We start from the raw sequence: 20,203 nt of genomic DNA, 5'->3' as shown, positions 1-20,203 counted from the left end.
TGGTAATATTTTTCCACACAGAGACTTATTTGCAACTATGTAAAGCAGCAATATTCATTATGGCCAAAATAGTGAAAATAATCCAAATGGTCATCAACTGATAAGTGGATATCAAAACTATGACTACATCCATGCAAGGAACTATTAATTGGCCATCAGAAGGAATGAAGCTCTGATATCTGCTACTATAAAATTGATGCTATGTGAACCTTGAAAATGTTGTACTTATTAGATAAGCAGCCACAGAATTGTGATCACACACAACTGTGATTGTACTGAAAACTATTATATGGTACACTTCAAAGGCTAAATCACAGGACATGTGAATTATATCTCAAAAATCTGCTTTGTTTTTTGAGAAAAACATTAGGCCAAGAAAATTACTGAAATTTTCAATACCCATTTGTTGAATAAATAATATCAGTCAATGTACAGTTGGACACTCCAAATGCTTTAAGGTTTTACCACTTTTAACTTAGATTTTCAAGTTGGTGTTGTGTGCCCTAAAGTACACTGACACCAAGTAAGTGGTGGAGGAAACTTTGCTCTCATGGTATGGATTTGAGGTGTGAGAATCAAGGTGCACTCCTGTGATCACCTACTCAAATATACTTGATTTATTATTTTTAAGTCCACAACTTATTATGTAAAATTACTGAAACTGTTACATTCAGATATATTGAACAATAAATCAGTCTTTGAAAAATACCAAGTACATCTGATATTAACTCTTGGTGACTTTGATGAAAACTCTCCTGGCTAGTCTCATCATAAGTCCAACTGCTTCTGGGATAATGTGTGGTTCTGGTTCTTCCAGACACCTTCAGCATGAGATGACCTTTGGGGCAGCATTCCACTACTATCAGCGCTTCTCCTCCTCCTAAACCACAGAGAGTCAGTTCACCTTGCTGAGATTGTTAATTCTAATTAAAATCATATCCTTAGGTTGCCTTTTTATTTTTTATTTTTATTTATTTATTTATTTATTTTTGGTACCAGGAATCAAACTCAGGACCTTGTGCTTGCCAGGCAGGCACTTGTGCTGCCGAGCTATATCCCTGGCCCCATAGGTTGCCATTTTCATGCTCTGAATTAGTACATAGACTCTGCCTTTCCCACTAGGGCTTCTTCCTCCATCATCTGTCCAAGAAAGAAGAAATTAGATGGTACCCATCTCAAGGATAAATGCAAAACACTGTCCAATTGCATTCTCCAAGAAGCAGGTGAAGGAGTAGAGAGAAAGCGTAAGGCATCGTAGATCCTAAAATAAATATGTGTGTAGTGAATAAACTAATCCTATGAGTAATTTCAACTCATTTCTATAACCAGCTGTAACTTGACAACATAGTACTAAATCATTTTATCAGTAACAGTCACAACTATACTTTTTCTTTTAATCCATAAATAAATGCAGTGGACTCTTTTAGATATTATTTGGGGTAGAAATTTTGCATGCTCTATGACAACCATGTTCTCAATTCAGGAAAGTAATTCTATAAAGTAATGGGCCAAAGGAGCTCACAGGTGATTTTAAATTTTGTTCTTGATTTAGTTCTGTCTTATATTATCACCTATATTATCACCTAAATCCTTATATTATCACTTATATTTGGAATCATGTTTCTAGACCAAAAATGTCTTCATTTCAAAATGATCCACTTCGTAATTACATGGTGAAAGATAATCAATATAAATTTACCTAAGCCACTTCTTTTTATGATATGGCCATTAAATGAATATGGGGGTCCCTGCTAATAAGGGCAATTATAGATATTACTTGAAATTTAAGAACTAGTACTTAGGCAGAGCCAATGATATAAATTCACAAAAACTCCATTCACACTATCAGTAGCACATACCAATAGACAAATAATCTTAATGTATTTTATGGTAAGTATTTTACATTTATGGCTATGACCTGAAGCCTGAAACCCAACACAAGTGAACAAACACAGAGGAGAAGATTCAACACCTGTGTTAGAGATAGAAATGCCACTGACTTTCCAAACAAATGAATAGGTCAATCCTTTCTACTGCCCACTTCACAAGCTCAGAAAATAACAGCTACTATTTCATAGTCTTTATTAAAAAACTATAACACCAAAGAAAATGCAAAAGCAAAAGAATGAGAAGTCAACTGGAGCTATAGCTGAGTGGCACAGCACCTGCCTGGGAAACACAAGGTCCTGAGTTCCATCCCCAGTACCTCCCCCACAAAAAAGAATAAGAAGTCATACCAAATTTGAATTATCATGTTTATTCCTATCACCATGTGTATCTGAGTGTTGACAGTTGTAAGAACATACAAGCTGGTGTTTAATAAATTGAATTCATAGAGCATATCTAAGAATTGCTTTAGAAAAGAAAAACTATTATGCATAGTTAATAAAGTATTTAGTACTAAAATTAGTATAGGTAATTTACAATATTTGAACTGTAGACATAGCTCATACTTAGTAATTATTAAATAAACTACATTGAAGAAAAATTTCAGAAAAGGATATCAAATTACTAAAGCTTTCAGAACCATTAAAGATCTCTAATATCAAAAGAATAATGATTTTAAGTCACACACCTGAAAAGCTAAGATTTTGCTACCAATATTTAAGCAATGTTGATAATATTTTGTCTCCATTGTCACTAATTTTTTTTATAAAACTGACAAAACAATCTTGTAATCTGAGCAACTACTTTGAAAATAACAATGAGCAATACAACAACCATTGTTGATTTCTTATCATCTTGTTTTGAAAATTTGTATCATTTTTATCGTTTTTGTGTTGTTTTGTTTTTGTTTTTGTTTTTTTTCTCTTTAAAATAATAGGAGAAAATAATTTTAAAGTATTGTCCAAATTTTAAAAAATAAAATAAAATGAAAGAATAGAGAAGAGATGCGGAAGACATCTCTTTCTGTGGTGTTGTTGATGTGCTTGACTTGTCATGAAAGATTTCAGGATAAATAATTTAGGCAACAGAAATGTGTTTTCTCTTAAGCTGAAGACTAGGAAGTCCAAGATCAAGGAATCAGTATGGTTGGTTGGTTTCTACTGTGGCCTCTTTCTCTTCAGTATAAAGATTGTGACTTTTTGCTCCGTCTTCACACTACCTACACTTGGCTTGCACACATGGAGAAAGAGAATGTGCAAATGTCTCCTCTTATAAGGACATAATTACTATCAAAGCTCCCTCAACCTAATGAATTCATTTAACCTTAATTACCCCTTAATGGTCCTATATCCAAATATAATCAGTTTGGGATGCAATCAACCCAGTTCATAACGATGTGTGAAGAAAACATGAATCTCAGTGGAAAACATATAAAATATTTTCATAGAAAGATAGATAACATGCTTTATACACATCCAATTTCATTTCTTATGTGTAAAACTCAGATGAGCCAGAGAAGAGACTAAGTGTTGAGTTACTAAGATGAACAAGATATGGCTTCTGTTTTTTAAAGAAGCTTACTATTTATCTAGCGGCAGGAAACAGCTTAGATTGCAAAAGCACTGAAGAAAGTGAAAATATAAAATGCTGCACAAATGGATATCACCCTTCTGTCACTATTCTAAGTTTTTCTCTACATTTCTAAAGATCACTGCCAATAATATTTTCTTGAATTAGGTCATTAATCATAGTACTGGTTCTAACACGATGCATAATTAGAAGGTTACATGTTGTTGATATGTATGTTTTATACAAAGAAAAACTAGGTCTGGAGAAAGTGCAAGGGATGTTTTAACATTTGTGTTTATTTTTGTTTTGGTTTGGTTTGCTTCATCTTTGCAACTAGGCTTCAGGCTTCTTCAGAAGGGCTTGGAAGAGAATCTTCTATTTATTTCCCACAGTGCTCAAAGCTGTGCCTTGCAATTCTGAATCCTTTTCTCCCAATTCTCACACCTAAACAGTTACCAAATCCTATAAAGAAGTAATTACCATACTTTTACATATGAAGGAACTAGGGGTTACATAACTAGCCAAGATAAAATAGCTTGTAAGTCACAAAGCAAAAAGGTTTTCATGTTGTTGCATTTCTCTTAAGATACTGTCTAACCACAAAGGTAGAATAACTCAAGACCTACACCAGTTTTGCAGTCCTGTATCAAATTCTCCAGTCACTTCAGCTCACTTTCTCTTCCCATGAAATTTCCAAACCTTCACAAATCTTACTTCCTGCTGGCCCAGGCTTTCCTCCCAACCCACCCCCACTCTTTCTTATCTTTGTTGAACTCTATTGACATCTTCCAGCCTCCCCTTTTCCAAATGATTCTTTAGCTTTTTAAAAAAGTGATTGCATATCTTTTGTCTGTTTACCTGTCTAATCCTTGAAAACAGTGTCTGAGCCAGGTGTGGTGGTACATGCCTGTAATCCCAGCACTCAGGAGGCTGAGGCAGGAGGATTGCTGCGAGTTTGAGGCCAGCCTGGGCTACAAAGTGAGCTCAAGGCCATCCTGAACTGCATAGTTAGACCCTGTCTAAAAAAAAAACAAAAAAAAAGAAGACAAAAAAAAAAAGAAAAAAGGAAACAGCATCTGTGTCATACTTTTATTTCTGTGACCACAGACTGCTTGCTAAATGTTTAGCACACAGGAGGCATTCAAATATTGGCTGCTAGTTTATTATGATCATTGTGAGTCAACTGCATATCTGCAACAAGAAACTACCATTAATTCACTGTCCTCAACCACCTTTATTATTATTCAAATATATTTAGTGGAATGTGAACTATTATTTTGTTCTTTTCTATTATTCTGTGTTACAAAATGATAGCTTTTATAAGGCATATTCATCTTCCCTATACATCTTAATCTACTCTCTTCTAAATTAACTTTTATAGGGGCTGGGGATTTAGCTCAGCGGCAAAAGCGCCTGCCTGGCAAGCGCAAGGTCGTAAGTTCGGTTCCCGGTTCCAGAGAAAAAAACAAACAAACAAAAAAAAACAAAATAAATTAACTTTTATAAAAAGTTTTCTAAATCTTACTGAATAGCTTAGTCTAATATCTATTTCCTGGATCAGTATGTTATTTATTGGTAAGATGTTATATGCATACACATTTGTAAAGATATGGAAATGGGTTCTGAAGATAAATTGTCTTAGAAACATACAATGAATGTGTGTTTATCATGTATGTATTATATATTAGCTGTATTTTGAATATACATACAAATGTATAGTAACATTACAGCTGATGAAACACTGCATATATGATGATAGTCCCAGTATATTTTAGTGGAACTTAAAAATTTCTATCTCATAGTGACATTGTGTGACTATAGCACAACACCTTACACATTTGTGGTGATGTTGCCATAAACAAATCTACTATATTGCCAATCATATAGAAAGCCTATATAATTATGTGACATAATACTTGATAAAGAAATGACTTTATTACTGGCTTATATATTTATTATTCAATACTTTTATTTCTGTTTTAGAATTTTCTCCTTCCACTTATAAAATCAGTTTACTATAAAAGATATGCCACTTTATATTAGCAACAGCCTCACAAATTTTGTATTTATCATATCCTTCATCCCTTCGAGAAACCACAAATGACTGATAATGCCATCTAGAGTTGTGTACATACACTGTAGGGTGTTCACACACAGCCCAAAAAGCTACCAGCACATTTCTCTTTCTCCGGTATGGGAACCGAACTCACGACCTTGCGCTTGCCAGGCAGGCGCTTTTGCCGCTGAGCTAAATCCCCAGCCCCTACCAGCACATTTCTCAGAAGGACTCTCCATCAGAGTCATGTGTGACAGTTCATTAACATATTATTTAATCTGAATCCCTTGTGATCAGGCTCAAAGAAAACATTTGTATAAGATAGCATACCAAGATCTACAGAGAAAGCCCACATTCCAGGCACATTCCAACAGGTCCTTGTCCTTAAGAAGATTGGAGACGGGAGTACCTACAAAGTCTAAACGCAAGCATCCCTCATAAAGTGGAGACAGGAAATTCTCAGATTTGGCTTGTTTCCTACTTGAGGTATAAATTGGAGTAACACTGGTGGTTTTTTTCTTTCCATCATCCACTCTTTTTTAAAAAAAAATTATTTCCTATATAAACTTACTCCATCAAAGTGATCCCAACTTTATGTTAGAAAGTCAAAGATTATGTCAAAGATCATACTATATCAGCATTCATTTTTAGTCAAATAAAATAAATACAATGGTACTCCAATTGCTTCCTGAATCAATCAAGTTTTCCATAGTGAATATAAATCATACAAGGGCTATGGGAGATGGTTGAAATGTATATTCAGTTACCAAGATGATTCCTTGCAAACAAAAAAGGAAAACACCAGGACCCCCAAGATGCAAGCTATACACCTCTCCCCTTATTATGTCTACAATATATAAAGAACTTAAAAAACTTACCATCAAGAAGACAAATAGTCCAATTAATAGATGGGCAAAAGAATTGAGAAGACACTTCTCAAAAAATGTACTAACGACTAATAAGTGTATGGAAAAAATATTCAACATATTTAGCTATTACAGTAATCTCAAAACCTTCACTAAAGCTGGGCATAGTGGCATATACCTGTAATCCCAGCACTGGGGAGGTTGAGACAGAAGGATCGCTATGAGTTCGAGACCTGCCTGGGCTACAAAGTGAGCTCAAGGCCAGTCTGAACTGCATAGTGAGACCTTGTCTCAAAAATATTAAAAAACAAAACAAAACCCTACATTGAGATTCCATCTCATCCCAGTCAGAACAGCTATCTTCAGTAGTACAAAAAGCAGACAACTCTAGTGAGGATGCTAAGGAAAAGGAACCCTCCTACAACTCTGATGGGAGTGCAAATTAGTACAGCTCCTATGAAAATCAGTACTGAGGTTCCTCAAAAACATGCAAATAGAGCTCCCATTTGATCTAGCTGTACCACTCTTTGGTATATACACAAAGGAATTAAAGTTAGAACACCATAGAAATACCTGTGGTACCCTGTTCACTGTAGAACGACATACAATAACCAAAACATGCCGTCATCCAAGGTGCCCATCAACAGAAGAATGAATAAGATAATATAGTAAATAAACAAAATGGAGTATTATTCAGTCATAAGAAAGAACAAATTTTGCCATTTACAAAATAAATTGGTGGATCTAGGGATGATATTGAGAGAGAAACCAAAATCAGGAAGAAATATGCCATATTCTCCCTTTGATGTGATGTCTGACAGAGATGACAAGAAAGTGAAGGGAACTAAGACATGCTGGACAAGAGGAAGGGAAGGAAAGGAGTGAGTATAAGGGAGGTGGTGTTTATGCCAAAATACATCATCCACATTCAAACCAACCAGGAAACGTGAACACAGGGGAGAGTGGGGTAAAGGTACTGTGGGGGTGATTGAAGTCTGTTCTGTGCGTGTACAAATCTACAATGAAATCCATTCATCTGTATAACCAGTAGGCACTAATAAAATATGGAAAAAATGCTCCTAATTTATATATTCAACTATGTATTCAGGTTCTTGGAAACAGAGTAGTCCATTTAGAGTAAAACTATGAGGCTAATGGCAATAAATGCAGAAGCCAGGAGAGAGATACTTGGAGGTTATCTCTCTCTCTCTCTCTCTCTCTCTCTCTCTCTCTGTGTCTCTCTCTCTGTACTTCTCTCTTCTCTCTCTCGCCACACATCATAAACATATTATATACAATTAAACACATATACTAGGTACATTATATATTATTTGTGTATTACAGAAGTGTACTCTCTTTCCATGTATACACACAATATATATAGAACTTAGTTACTATTTTTCCTGCATAAGTTCCAGCAAATCAACAAAATGAAGGTGAATGTTTCAAAAAAGTATGTCAAAAAGATTGACAGTAAAGCAAAATATAAAATGCAAATATCCAATATAACTAAAAAAGAAAATTGTATTTATTAGACTATTGCAAAAAGAATCTATTTTATAAAATTATTGGAGAAGAAAATGTTATGGGAAGGAATGAAGATATTTGGTAAGAAGCAAGTTCTGGCTTCCTGGTGAGGGTATCAACACTCTGGGCCAGTTTTCTTCATGCTATAAGCTAATAAATGACAAATATATTTAATAAAGATAAGTGTTTGTTATTTAAAACAAATTTAAAAACATAATATTCAGCAATTAAACTGGATAACATACAGATGTACACAGACATACAGAGAAAGATACCATAATTAACTTTTAAGTGAAAAAAATCACGACAATATAGCACATATCTAATTTATATGGAGAAAATGTTTGCATGTATGTATTTTTGTAAAGTCCAGGTAATCGGTTTATGCATGACCTTTACCTTTTAAATATTTTTTCTAAGTCTCTTTATCTTTACCCTTGCCTTTCCAAATCTTAAGTATGTTTTGATTTCATATGCTCATGTTTGTTTTTCTGATTATTGAAATGATACACTGCATTGAAAACAAAGTTACCCTTAAAAAATAAGCAGTATCTGACACTAAGTGTACTAGTTACCTGCCTTTGTCCATAGACGTAGTGCGATAATTGTTTTATCTGCATTTTCAAAGAATTTACTGTATTCCTTGCTTTATTTTTCCCTTACCATGCTTACTTTCTGCTATCTCACAGTTACACTATATTCAAGTGTTTTATTTGATTTGCTTATGTAGCTAGTTACTAGTTCAAATGAAATTTCAGAATCTTTTCATACATCTCACAAGTATGCCTCATTTGTACATCAGAAACAGATGAATGAGGTGGCTCAGATAGAGCGCAGGCCTGTGACCCTGGGCTCAGATTGCCTGGATTTGAAGCCTGAATCAACTTTTCCGACAGTTACTTATTTTCATGTGCAAAAACATTCTCATTTGTGAAGCAGGGTTGACAACGGCAGGTAATGTTTCTTCCTGTCTGATGTTTTTTCCCATGCAGATGGGGTTCTTCTCCTTTAAGATTCCCGCTTCTGGGGGCTGGGGATTTAGCTCAGCGGCAAAAGCGCCTGCCTGGCAAGCGCAAGGTCGTGAGTTCGGTTCCCGGTACCAGAGAAAAACAAAAACAAAAAAAAAAAACAAACAAAGATTCCCGCTTCTGCCGCTCCTCCCCAGTACTCAGGCTTTCTTGTATGCCAAAGGGGCTGCATTAGGGTTAATGGCACTGCAATACACTTAGGTTGGAAATTTGAAGGGGCCCTTTCGGGGATTCAAAACAAACCACCAAAAACAGGACTATTTTTAACTTGCTGTTCTTTCTGGGGAACCATCTGGCCAAGGACAAGTATCCTACACTGTCATCACTTCCAGGCGGTGGACAAGTCACCTGAGATTCCCCACTGCTAACAACCAGTGGGGCACCTTTCTCTCACACAGATGTGAATCACATGGTTTGTAGCAGCTTTTTTATAATTCAAAGTTGAAGTTTAAGTCATCTGATACATTGCTTCTCTTATTTCTCAACTGGTACAGATTAGAGGAAATAAGGGGACTGCTGCGTAATGGATTCCGCTTCCACACCTACTACAGGGGAGACTGTAAAGAACAAATGTCTCTCATTATACTCAGTAAATGGTGCTTTTAATGTAAATAAGTGTATATACACAAACATAGATATATAAATACAAATATATATGCATGTATATACATTTAAATGGTTGTATGTGTACATGTATGTATAATTAGATTATATCATGTATTAATTTTTAACTGTATTACTTCCTACTGCTATAAATTTTATTACATTGAAAATATTTCTTACTAATATTAAAATAACTGGTCAACATTTACCATAAGTGATATAATAGAGACTTTTCACCAGCATTAGGCAGAATCAAAAGACTCTCCATAGTCATGTAACTATAAATGTTATGTGGACATATGTGCTTCAGTGAGATATGAGGAACTCATAAAACAAAACACGCCAACCCACTGAAATTATTCACCTCAGAGAGACAGAAGTGCAATACCGTCAAGTGGTGGAAATAATTATTTTTTTCCTTACTCAACTTTAGATAGTTTTAAATATATAAAACAAATATAATTTGGAATAATTTACAAAATATAGAAAGAAAAAATGCTAATATGCCCATATATATGCCCATATATGTATATATTAACTAGTTTATCCTAAGAAATTAGGATTTATATGCATTCGGATACCAATAAACCTTATACTGTACATTAGATATAAAATTTGACTCCATGTATTTATAAGTTAATTTATGATCAGTACAAATCCTGGTTTGTCCTGTAACCACATTTGCCTTATTATCAGTAATACACATGACAATATCACTTCTATGAAAGCCATTCTGTGCTACTGTATCTGACAGTATAAACATAAAAGTTCTCTATTATCTTTGTTTCACCAAAATATAAAATATGATTTAATTACACTCTTGCCATTTTAAAGACATCTTATAGTTTAGTTAGAAAATTAGTATCTCTCTATGCAAAGAATTAAAATCATTAGCCCATTGTTACTTCAGTATTTATGGTTGGTAACAAAGCAAGAAATTCCCTAACCCATCCTATACATATCAGGTCCACAGATTAAACTGTTTTCTGAATATACATTAAAGGCACAGAATAAATAGAACAATATGATATAAATCAACAGAAATAATCAGCATATCTTTTTGTCTCTACTGAATAACTCTTACATAGTCTATGGTTTTACTTTTATACTTGGAAAGGCAACAGGAATTATTCCAAAGGCTAGTAAACAACTTTTTTGTTGTTATAGGAAAAAGACAAGTAAAATTCACATGTTAATCTACCTCACTCTATGCAATTCAAATGAAATTGGGTAAAAGATATCTGGAATATATAACAAAATACAGGAGTACCAATCATATGTAAAAATTTCATATTTACAATAACACATGAATGACCCTGCATTTCTGGATAATAGAAGCTCATCCCTGCACCTTAAATTTCTTTAAAATAGATTCTTGCTGCTTAAGTTTTCCTTCAATGTGCAGTATTTTAGTGGTTCATGTTCAACATAACACCTACAAGATTTCCATATTAATAAAACAATCTCACCACACACTGAACTTAATGTCAGAGACCCTGTCATATCAAATTACATCTTCTTTTTCCACTCGGGTGCATATTTTTGTACAATTCATCTCATTTTTTTGGAATCTTTTGTTATTCAACACATCTGTCAGTTAGTAAGTTGGGGTCCTTTTTATTGTATCAGCAGAAAAAATAGACTAAAAAATAATACATTGGGAATTTAGTGAATGAGCAAGTAATTAAACACTGCATTTAATCTCTGTGCAATTAAAAGAAAAGGAAAACATTTGTAGATTTTTCCTCTGATGCATCTGTAGCTAAATGTTACACTGTGAGCTGATGCCTGGTCTGCGGAGGTGGTCACCAGTAGTGTGGCCTGTCAGAGTATAGAGTAAAACCTTGGATTGCAAGTAACTTGTTCTGTGTGCATTCAGCAAGATGAGTAAACAATTATAATAAGTTTTAACTTGAAAAACAAGTGATGCCTTACAACAGGAGTAGTATGGGATATGTAGCATCACATGATCCCAGCTGAGCCAATGGATTTTCTCTCTCCCTCCCTCTCCCTCTCTCTGAAAGATTGTGGATGATTGGGTCCCAATAACAAGAGATTAGGGAGGACATCCCATCTGCAGAGGAGGAAGAGAAAAAGGCAGGGGAATCCTTCACTTCAAATGAGATTAAGGAGCTGTATAAAATATGGGAAACAGGATAAAGTTTTGTAGAAAAACACAACCCAGATAAGACTGTAGCAGTGTAAAGGAAGAATCCGTTTAACGATAATGCAACATTATATTTCCATGAAATCCCCAAAAGGAGGCAAAAGCAAGCATCATTTGAGAGTCACTTGTTAAAGCTGTGAAAATAGAGTAAGGTTCCGCTGTGCCGATAAATAGCAGTGATCCTATAAGTGATAGTGAAAATCTTCTTACACAATACCCTCCTCTCTCATCTCCCTCACACCAGCCACAGTGTTTCAAAGGGAAGTGTAGGTTTATTTATTTTCCTTTGTATTTTGTATTTTCTTTTTAAAATCATATTACAGTACTGTAATCATTTTATATGAACATTTTTGGGTTGTAGAACAAATCATCTGAATTTCAATTATTTATTAGGCAGAAATTCACTTTGATATACAAGTGCTTTGGATTACAAGCATGTTTCCAGAACTAGTCATGCTCACAAAGCAAAGCTTTACTGTTTCTTCCTCTCTCCTCCTTTGATCCCTTTCTGGTTCCTCTACCAGGCCAGGAACTGTTTCTCCTCTGCCAGACCCTGCTGCCATGCTGCTCTGCTTTGGAACCAGCTGACTATGGACTGAAACCTCCACAAACTGTTAGTGTAAATAAACCTTTCCTCCTTTAAACTGTGAGTGTATTGAGTCTCAGTGATGAGAAAGTAACTGGAGAAAAGTGTGATTAGAGATTCAGTTAATGCTGGTGCTGAGTGCCATTCATTAAAAGAGTAGACTCATAAAAGCATTATGATGTGTCTTCACCCACTATAGTCACTGGATCTGGCACAATATGATGTTTGGCTCTTCCCCAATATCAAAATGAGCACAAAAAGTAAAATTTTGAATCACTTCAGGACATTGAACCAGCTACACGGTTCAATGCAATGAAAGACACTTGAGAAAGATGATTTCCAAAACTGCTTCACATAGTGGCAAGAGTGGTGCGATAAGTGTGTTCAAAGCAAAGGGAAATATCTTAGGAAGATTAATGGCAATGTCTCTTTAAAAGGGTACAATGTAAACTCGTCTCCACTCAGCAACTTACCCAAGACTGTGAGCTCTGCAGAGGCACTAATATTCTCATTCTTGTAGGTGACCACACAGGTATAAGTTCCACTGTCATCATCTGTCACATTGGAGATAAGCAAATTGCTCCCACCCAATAGTGAATACTTTCTAGACCTGAAAGACATAGACATCCATAGACAGTAATAAACATACATGTGTACCGGGGTCAGGTACTTAAACATTTAAATGGACGTCTACAAAAGCTCAAATTCTAAAATTGGAAAGATTCCCTGTGTTAGGGTCTTCATAGCATCTCACTTATTGACCGAAGTTAATTCAAGATAAAGTTTACTCTTTGGAAGGTTGTATACAAGAGTTAAACAAAATAAGTAAATTAAATTGAAAACTAACTTTATGTGCCAAAAATCCCTTATATACAATCTAGTCCCATTCTCTCAGTTTATATTTGATGATACTAAGGTTTAGATGTGTGGTTCTCAGAGCAGAAGACAATGTCCTGCATCTGACATCCAATCCAGTGATTTTGTATAAAGCCCCATTTCATACTGGACCAAGAGCCTCTGGGTCTATGCAGAGAACACACCATGAAGGGCTGAGGCTGTAACCAGATTTCTTATTGGTTTAATGATCTCAGACATGTTGTGATACCTGACATGTGAAACCCAACGTGTACCACGGCTATTTAAATACATATTTAAGGTAGATGAAATTTAAAATTAATTTATGATCTATGGACTTATCTTGTAGAAAATGTGTTAAAAGGAGCATTGCCAGTATCCCAAATCAATGAAATTAATTTCTTTAAGTGAGATCCATTTAATCAAAATGTTTGAGACTAAGTACACCATTCTATTAAGGGCTTACATCCTCACTCTACATTATTGCTAATATTCCAGTAATTCAAGGCTAGCCACATTTTCCTATCTTACTTTAAATATTTGTTATAGCTGGGATATCAGAGACATAATTGAAGCTAAAAAAAATTGCTCAAACCCTTGAAGGGCATACTACCTATTGAACTCAGGAAAAGTTAGATCCCTTTCCCCTCTCATATTTGTTAAAGTAAAACTAATAAATGAAAATTGTATTCATGATTTATAATCTGATGTTGTATGTATAAAACGTGAAATATGTATATGCATATATGGCATGGAATTACTGCATCAAGTTAATTAACCTATACATCACCTCACATGTTTATCATTTGTACTGTGTGTGGTGAGATCATTTAAGATTTGTCCTCTCTACAGTGCTTCTAAGAATGAGATCCACGAAATATCTTCGCTGGAGGTTGTGGAGAAGGCCATGTCGATGGCCACCCTGCCTTCCTCACATTCCTTTCACCGTTGATCCTCTGGATCCTTTTCCATGCCTTCATCCCAGTAGTAACATTGTCTTTTATACACTATATCATGCCATCAAGTGCGGAAAACTATCCAGTTAGGATGAGAAATTTAACATTTCTAGGGGTTTTTAAAAATCAAATTAGAGAAAGCTAAGTCACATATACTAAAGTGCTAAATGTATTCACTTATTTATGGATATATACACTGCTTACAAAATTTAACTATTATGAGTTGTACTGCTATGAATACAGGTGTGCATGGATCATTGTAATGAGATGTTTTTAACTCTTTCAGGAAGCTACTGAGAAGGGGACTAGCTGGTGAAGTGGGATTTCTAGCTTTAGTTTCTTGAGGAACCCCGCTGGTGATCTCCACAGTACTTGTATCAGTGTATACTCCCTGAGGTCCCCAACCCCACAACTTTGCCAGTATTTGTTATTGGCTGATTTCCCAATAACAGCCACTCTTTCCAGAGTGAGATGGAATCTCTGGGTTGTTTTAATTTCATTTCTGGGATGGCCAGAGGTGCTGAACATTTTTTTCATGTATTTATTGTCCATTGTTACTTCATCTGAGAAGTGTCTATTCTTTTCAAATGCCTATATTTTGATTGGCTCTTTAAATGCAGTAGTCTAATTCTTTTTAATTCTTCATATATTGTGGAAAGTAATTCAAACACACATGGTTTATCACATGGTATCTCTTACATGAGAAAACTAGTATACGAATAAAGTGTAAAATAAAAGACAATCAGTAGAGGAAAAGGAAAGAAAAATTATTATAATCCAACATGGACAATGCATCTAAAAGTGTATCTTGATTTACTATAATTGTCTTAGGCATTTTATGTTGTTTTTGGCCTGTTAGTCTGACAGTTAATCTCTATTTGTAAAAATTAAATTGATAGTATCTTAGAAAATAAATGAATGAATCTGATGCTGGTAAATGATTTTTGTAAAAGGGGAGATGGAGAAAACAATGAAGAAAAGAATTGAGGTAGGTTGTATTCCTGTACCCATGCCCCACTTTGAATGTAATCTTATCTACTGCAAATATGTACTAATAAAAATTTTAAAATTATAATAAAGTGCTAAATGTATAGTACCTGAGTTGGACAACCTCCTCGCCTCGTAACCAGGTGAAACTTGGCGGAGGATAGCCAGAAACACAGCACTCCAGGACAGCATCTCTTCCCTCAATAGCTACAACATTGGATGGTCTTTGCAGAAAATACAGCTGTCTATGCAGTCCTGGATCTACAGAAAGAAAACACAAAAATCACTTATTTAAAAGATTGCAAAGTTAAATGATATATCTTTATTTAAAATCTCTTTTTAAAAAATTTTTATTGTGTAAGAGCACTGGAGGTGATAGAGAAGAAAGAAAAGGTTGAAGATGCCAGTGACACTGAAAAATAATGTCCTAAAAGAGTTTTGAACCTTCGGATTCCCAGATTACAGTATTGGAATATCCTTAAACTGGTAAGATATCATAGTATAAGGCAAAGGATCTAAGCCAAAGGCTACAGGTCACTCCTCTATGCTATAGGACTGGTTTATTGATCATCATTGGAGAATGAGACAATATTATCCATAACTTTTCTAAATGTCATTGAAGGATTTTGGTATGCTCAGTTTCTCTTCCACTAACATCTATTCTAATAAATCCTGCTTATTTATTATTTTTGAGGTTTGATATATAAGGTAAATAAAATACCAGAATTGCTTTAAATAACACACATGTACTGAGTATTAGAACATAGAAATTTGAGAAAATGCCTTTCTTTAAAAAGAAAGTTACATTGCCGTATCTGGTGGCACATGTTGCTAATCTCAGCACTTGGAAGACTGAGGTAGGAGGACTGTTGTGAGTTCAAGACCAGCCTGGGCTACAGAGTGAGCTCAAGGACAGCCTGGACTGCACAGGGAGACCCTGTCTCAAAAAGACAAAAGACAAAAAATTACATTTATACAACTAAAGTTTTCTTGTTTTTTTTATAACAGTCTGGCTTTGTGTTAGTCTTTTTAATTTTGAACAACATATCAAAGAATGAATTTGTCCTTAAAGCTGAGGTCCTGGTAGACTAAGGGCTTTGTATCCTTGTACTTCGTCTCAGACATTTACTTGTTCTCGATATGCAGAATTATTCATGTTTATACAACCTAAGAATTCCTATTATTCAAACTTAGATCTCATTTTGTTCAAAGTTAGTAAGATAATACTAGACTAAATAAGCAACCTAGAGAGTCATAAGCACAGAGTTCAAAACTCAAGAAAGCTTTCTCAGAGTAAAGATCTTCCCACTTCTCTGTTATAAACCCTGTGCATAATCCTAGGGACATGCCAATCTTATGCTCAGGAGGGCTTGGAGGAGATTGCCCCACCAGCAATACCCTCTCACCTTACTGCTTAACCAAATTTTGATCACTGAAAGATGATTTATTTAAAATAAGATGGTTACTTCCAAATCCATATCATTCTAGAAAGGTTTAACTAAAATACGCCTCTGTGTGTGTGTGTGTGTGTGTGTGTGTGTTTGTGTGTGTGTGTGTGTGTGAGAGAGAGAGACAGAGAGAGAGAGAGACAGAGGCAGAGAGACTGAAACAGAGAAACAGAGAGACAGAAAAACAGAGAGACAGACAGAGAGAGAGAGAGAGAGAGAGAGAGAGAGAGAGAGAGAGAGAGAGAGAGATTGATCATTAAACCCAGGGCTTTCTCAGTAAGCTACACCCCAACTCTTTTCATGTTTTATTTTGAGACAGGGTCTCACTAATTCACTAAATTGTCCAGAATGAGTTCAAACTTGCTTCCTTTCTGTTACAACACCCCAGAGTCAGGCCACTACTCTAGGCTGTTTTCAACTTAATGCATAAAATGGAATAAGTCTGGAATCTATCATGTTGAAAACTCAAAGTAAAATCCTGATGGAAAGAAAACTAGGCAATGTATTCTCAAATTTTAGTTTTAGGATGGATGGTGAATTTCTGAGTGAGGTTAGATTCAACTGTGTCATCCATAGCATAGGTGGCTGGTGATTTACTATGTGGAGGGAAGGGAATTTGGACACATTTAACATTGGCATTAATACTCCTTGGCCTGATTGATCACAGGAAAATAAGAGCAGCAGTTCTCAAGTTATTAGTTGAAAGTGTAATTCTCATCTAATGTAATGTGTGTGACAAAGAGAAATTCACACTTTTTTGGTCTTCCCATACTTATTTGTGGATGTCCCAGCAGCAGAAGTAAACGTTCCTCACAAAGAAAACATGGAAGGCATTTTCCAAACGTGTTATTCCTTATTCAACCATTATTTTTGAAAAGGACTCAAACCTTTTGAACATTATTGGTGGTATTCCATTTTCCCTGTTGAAAGTGACTTTTCAAATTAAATGAATATGGCTCAAAATATTGTCATGCTTACATTTGTGTGTGTGTGTGTGTGTGTGTGTGTGTGTGTGAAATGGACAAGTTCCCAACAAATGTACATTTCCAAATACCCTGTCTCAATGAGAACGATGGAATACTCATCTAAAAGTTTTGCTTTTACCACCTGCTCCTCACCAGGAACATTCCTACTACACACAGCACAAAAGGCTATTCCATAATGTCACCCTTGGAAAAGATCAAGTAGGATCCACTAGGTAAAATAAAATCTACTAGGTAAATAAAAAACAATCTACTAGGTAAATAAAATCTACCCAGATCTACTAGGTTGAAAAAAAAATCAAGTAAGATCTCCTGGGTAAAATAAAATTACCTGGTAATTTTATGTATAGATAAATTATTTACCAATGGTACAACCAACATTTCACCTCAAACTATTTATTTTATTAGAAAACAAAATCGTGTAGCATAAACTGGTTCAGTTTTAGAATATTTAATTTACTTTTCATTTACCAAAAACTGAACCAGCATGTGCAGAGTGTATAAATATATATGATACAGTATATCAGGTCTCCACCCCTGCCACTCACTCAGTTTTCCCTAATTACAAAGTTAAATTAGCATAGTATAGTACATTTGTTACAATTAATGAATCATTATAATACACTATTATTAACTAAAGTCCATAGTTTATCTTAAGGATAGCTCTACTTAGTATAACTTTTGAAAAATAAGTATCAGATACTAATATTAAATAATACACAGTAGCTTTGCCACCCTAAAAATTCCCTGAGCTTCCCTTTGCCTTCTGCTCCCCACTTCAAAGTTCAAGCAATCACTAATTATCCTTGCACTTTCTTCAGGATGCCATATTATTGGAATCACATGTCATTTTTTCCTATAGGGTGCTTTTCATTTAGGAATATGCATTTAACATCCCTCCATCTATTTTGTGGCTTAATAGCTAGTTCATTTTTACTCATATACAATACTCTCCATTGTTTGCATATACCACAATGTATTTATTCAGTAACTGAACATGTTGCTTCTAGACTTTTTTTTTTTTTTTTTTTTTGGTTTTTCTCTGGTACCGGGAACCGAACTCATGACCTTGCGCTTGCCAGGCAGGCGCTTTTGCCGCTGAGCTAAATCCCCAGCCCCTGCTTCTAGATTTTTGATGGTCATGAACAAACGTGCTGAAAACATCCACATATAGATTTTTAGTTAGATTTTTTAAACTCAAGAAAACTGATAGCTTGAGCTACAATTGGTAAATTGTATGGTAAGGCTAAGGTTAGCTTTGCAAGAAACTACTCAATTATCTTCCACAGTGGCTGTACAGTTTACACTTCCACTAGCAGTGGAGGAATTCCTGTCCCTACACACTCTAACCAGCTCCTGGTATTTTCATGTTTTCACATTTGATTCATTCTAGTAGGTTATGGTAGTATAGCACTTAATTCAACTTGCATTCCATAACATGACATTGAACACATTTCATATGCCTTCATTTCATCTGTATACTTTTTTTTGGTGAAGTATCTGTCGAAACCTCTTGGTTATTTTTTAAATACTTGGTTTATTTGTGTAAACTATAGAATAAGTTTATTGAAGTCCAAAAGATAACTTGCTAGAACTTTGTGTTTATTTTCAAATACCGGTAGTCTTAATATTCCTGGGTTCATATTGCCCCTAAAGAACCCATTGCAACATCTTAGATTCAGCAGGATATTCTAGGTTATCCTAATCTTGAGCTGGCCCATCGCAGTTAGGTTTATTACCTTTGTGGCTTTGAGGCACTGGAGTTTGTGACCCTGATCATATGTATGGAAATATCAGCATTTGGCAGAGAAATCTGATTCCATTTCCCCAAATCTTTCTCTTTGCATGTCTTTTGTTACATTCTAGAAATAAGGAAGTTCTCCCCAAAGCTAGTAGGAATTCTCTTTAATAGGAAGTAGTTTACATACTCCATACGACTGGAGCAGACTAAATATGACCATAGAATATTTGAAGTTCCACTAATCCAGAAGTGAACATTTGTTGTGTCTGTCAAGTTTGGCCTGGCTCTGTCTTGCTTTGACCGACAGGTTTAGTGGGAGTTATGGTGTATGCATTGTGGAAGGAAGAATCAAAAAGTCTTCTGCCTCTGCCATTGCTCTGAGATTACCAAGTTAGGGTAGTAGCTGGATAGTGCATAACAAATGGAAGTAACCAAGGCCCCCAAATAACAGCAGAACCAACTATAAGACAAGTGAGTGAGGCAATCTAATGCCTTTCACTGCAGCTAAATATACATGAATGAGCCTAAGTGAGACCAGGAGTTGTGAATTACAAACTCAGAATTTTAATAGGTGATGAACTGCTACTATCTTAAGACAGTGAATTTGCAGAGGTTTTCTATTCATCAAAATATAATTGAAACAAACCACATAAAAGTTAAAAAAAAAAAAAACCACCAAACCCATCAGTAAATATATTTCATTATTATTGGTCGGCTTTTGATTTCTAGTTTTGTACTCATAGGGTGATTTTGGCTATCTAAACAGAGACAATATCAAAACATGATGTCTGCATTATTTTTCTTCTTTAATAAATAAGCTTTAGAGGAATGTTCAGGAGATATATTTTTAAATTATGAAGATAGAGGTACATTTGTCAAGGTTAACAGAGTGTGATAAAATCGTGGGTGGTTTTTATTTTCACTTTTGAATTTTTCTATATTTT

The 20,203-nt window shown here is 35.0% G+C and overlaps 1 protein-coding gene across 3 annotated transcripts in view; it reads right to left on the bottom strand.

Moving 5' to 3' along the window:
• The window catches only part of Dcc (DCC netrin 1 receptor), a 1,095,765-nt gene that overhangs the window by 555,379 nt on the left and 520,183 nt on the right, over nucleotides 1-20,203 (bottom strand). For all 3 annotated transcript variants that reach the window (XM_005372942.2, XM_005372943.2, XM_005372944.2), the window contains exons 4-5: nucleotides 15,198-15,348; nucleotides 12,763-12,899 (exon numbers count right to left, since the gene is read on the bottom strand). In XM_005372942.2, coding sequence (XP_005372999.1) covers nucleotides 12,763-12,899; nucleotides 15,198-15,348 — 288 coding nt within the window. The remainder of the gene's footprint in view (nucleotides 1-12,762; nucleotides 12,900-15,197; nucleotides 15,349-20,203) is intronic.

The sequence above is a fragment of the Chinchilla lanigera genome, unplaced genomic scaffold (assembly GCF_000276665.1).
Source record: "Chinchilla lanigera isolate Chin_1 unplaced genomic scaffold, ChiLan1.0 scaffold00001, whole genome shotgun sequence".
NCBI classification, from domain to species: domain Eukaryota; kingdom Metazoa; phylum Chordata; class Mammalia; order Rodentia; family Chinchillidae; genus Chinchilla; species Chinchilla lanigera.
This window is presented reverse-complemented; position numbering and strand designations above follow the sequence as displayed.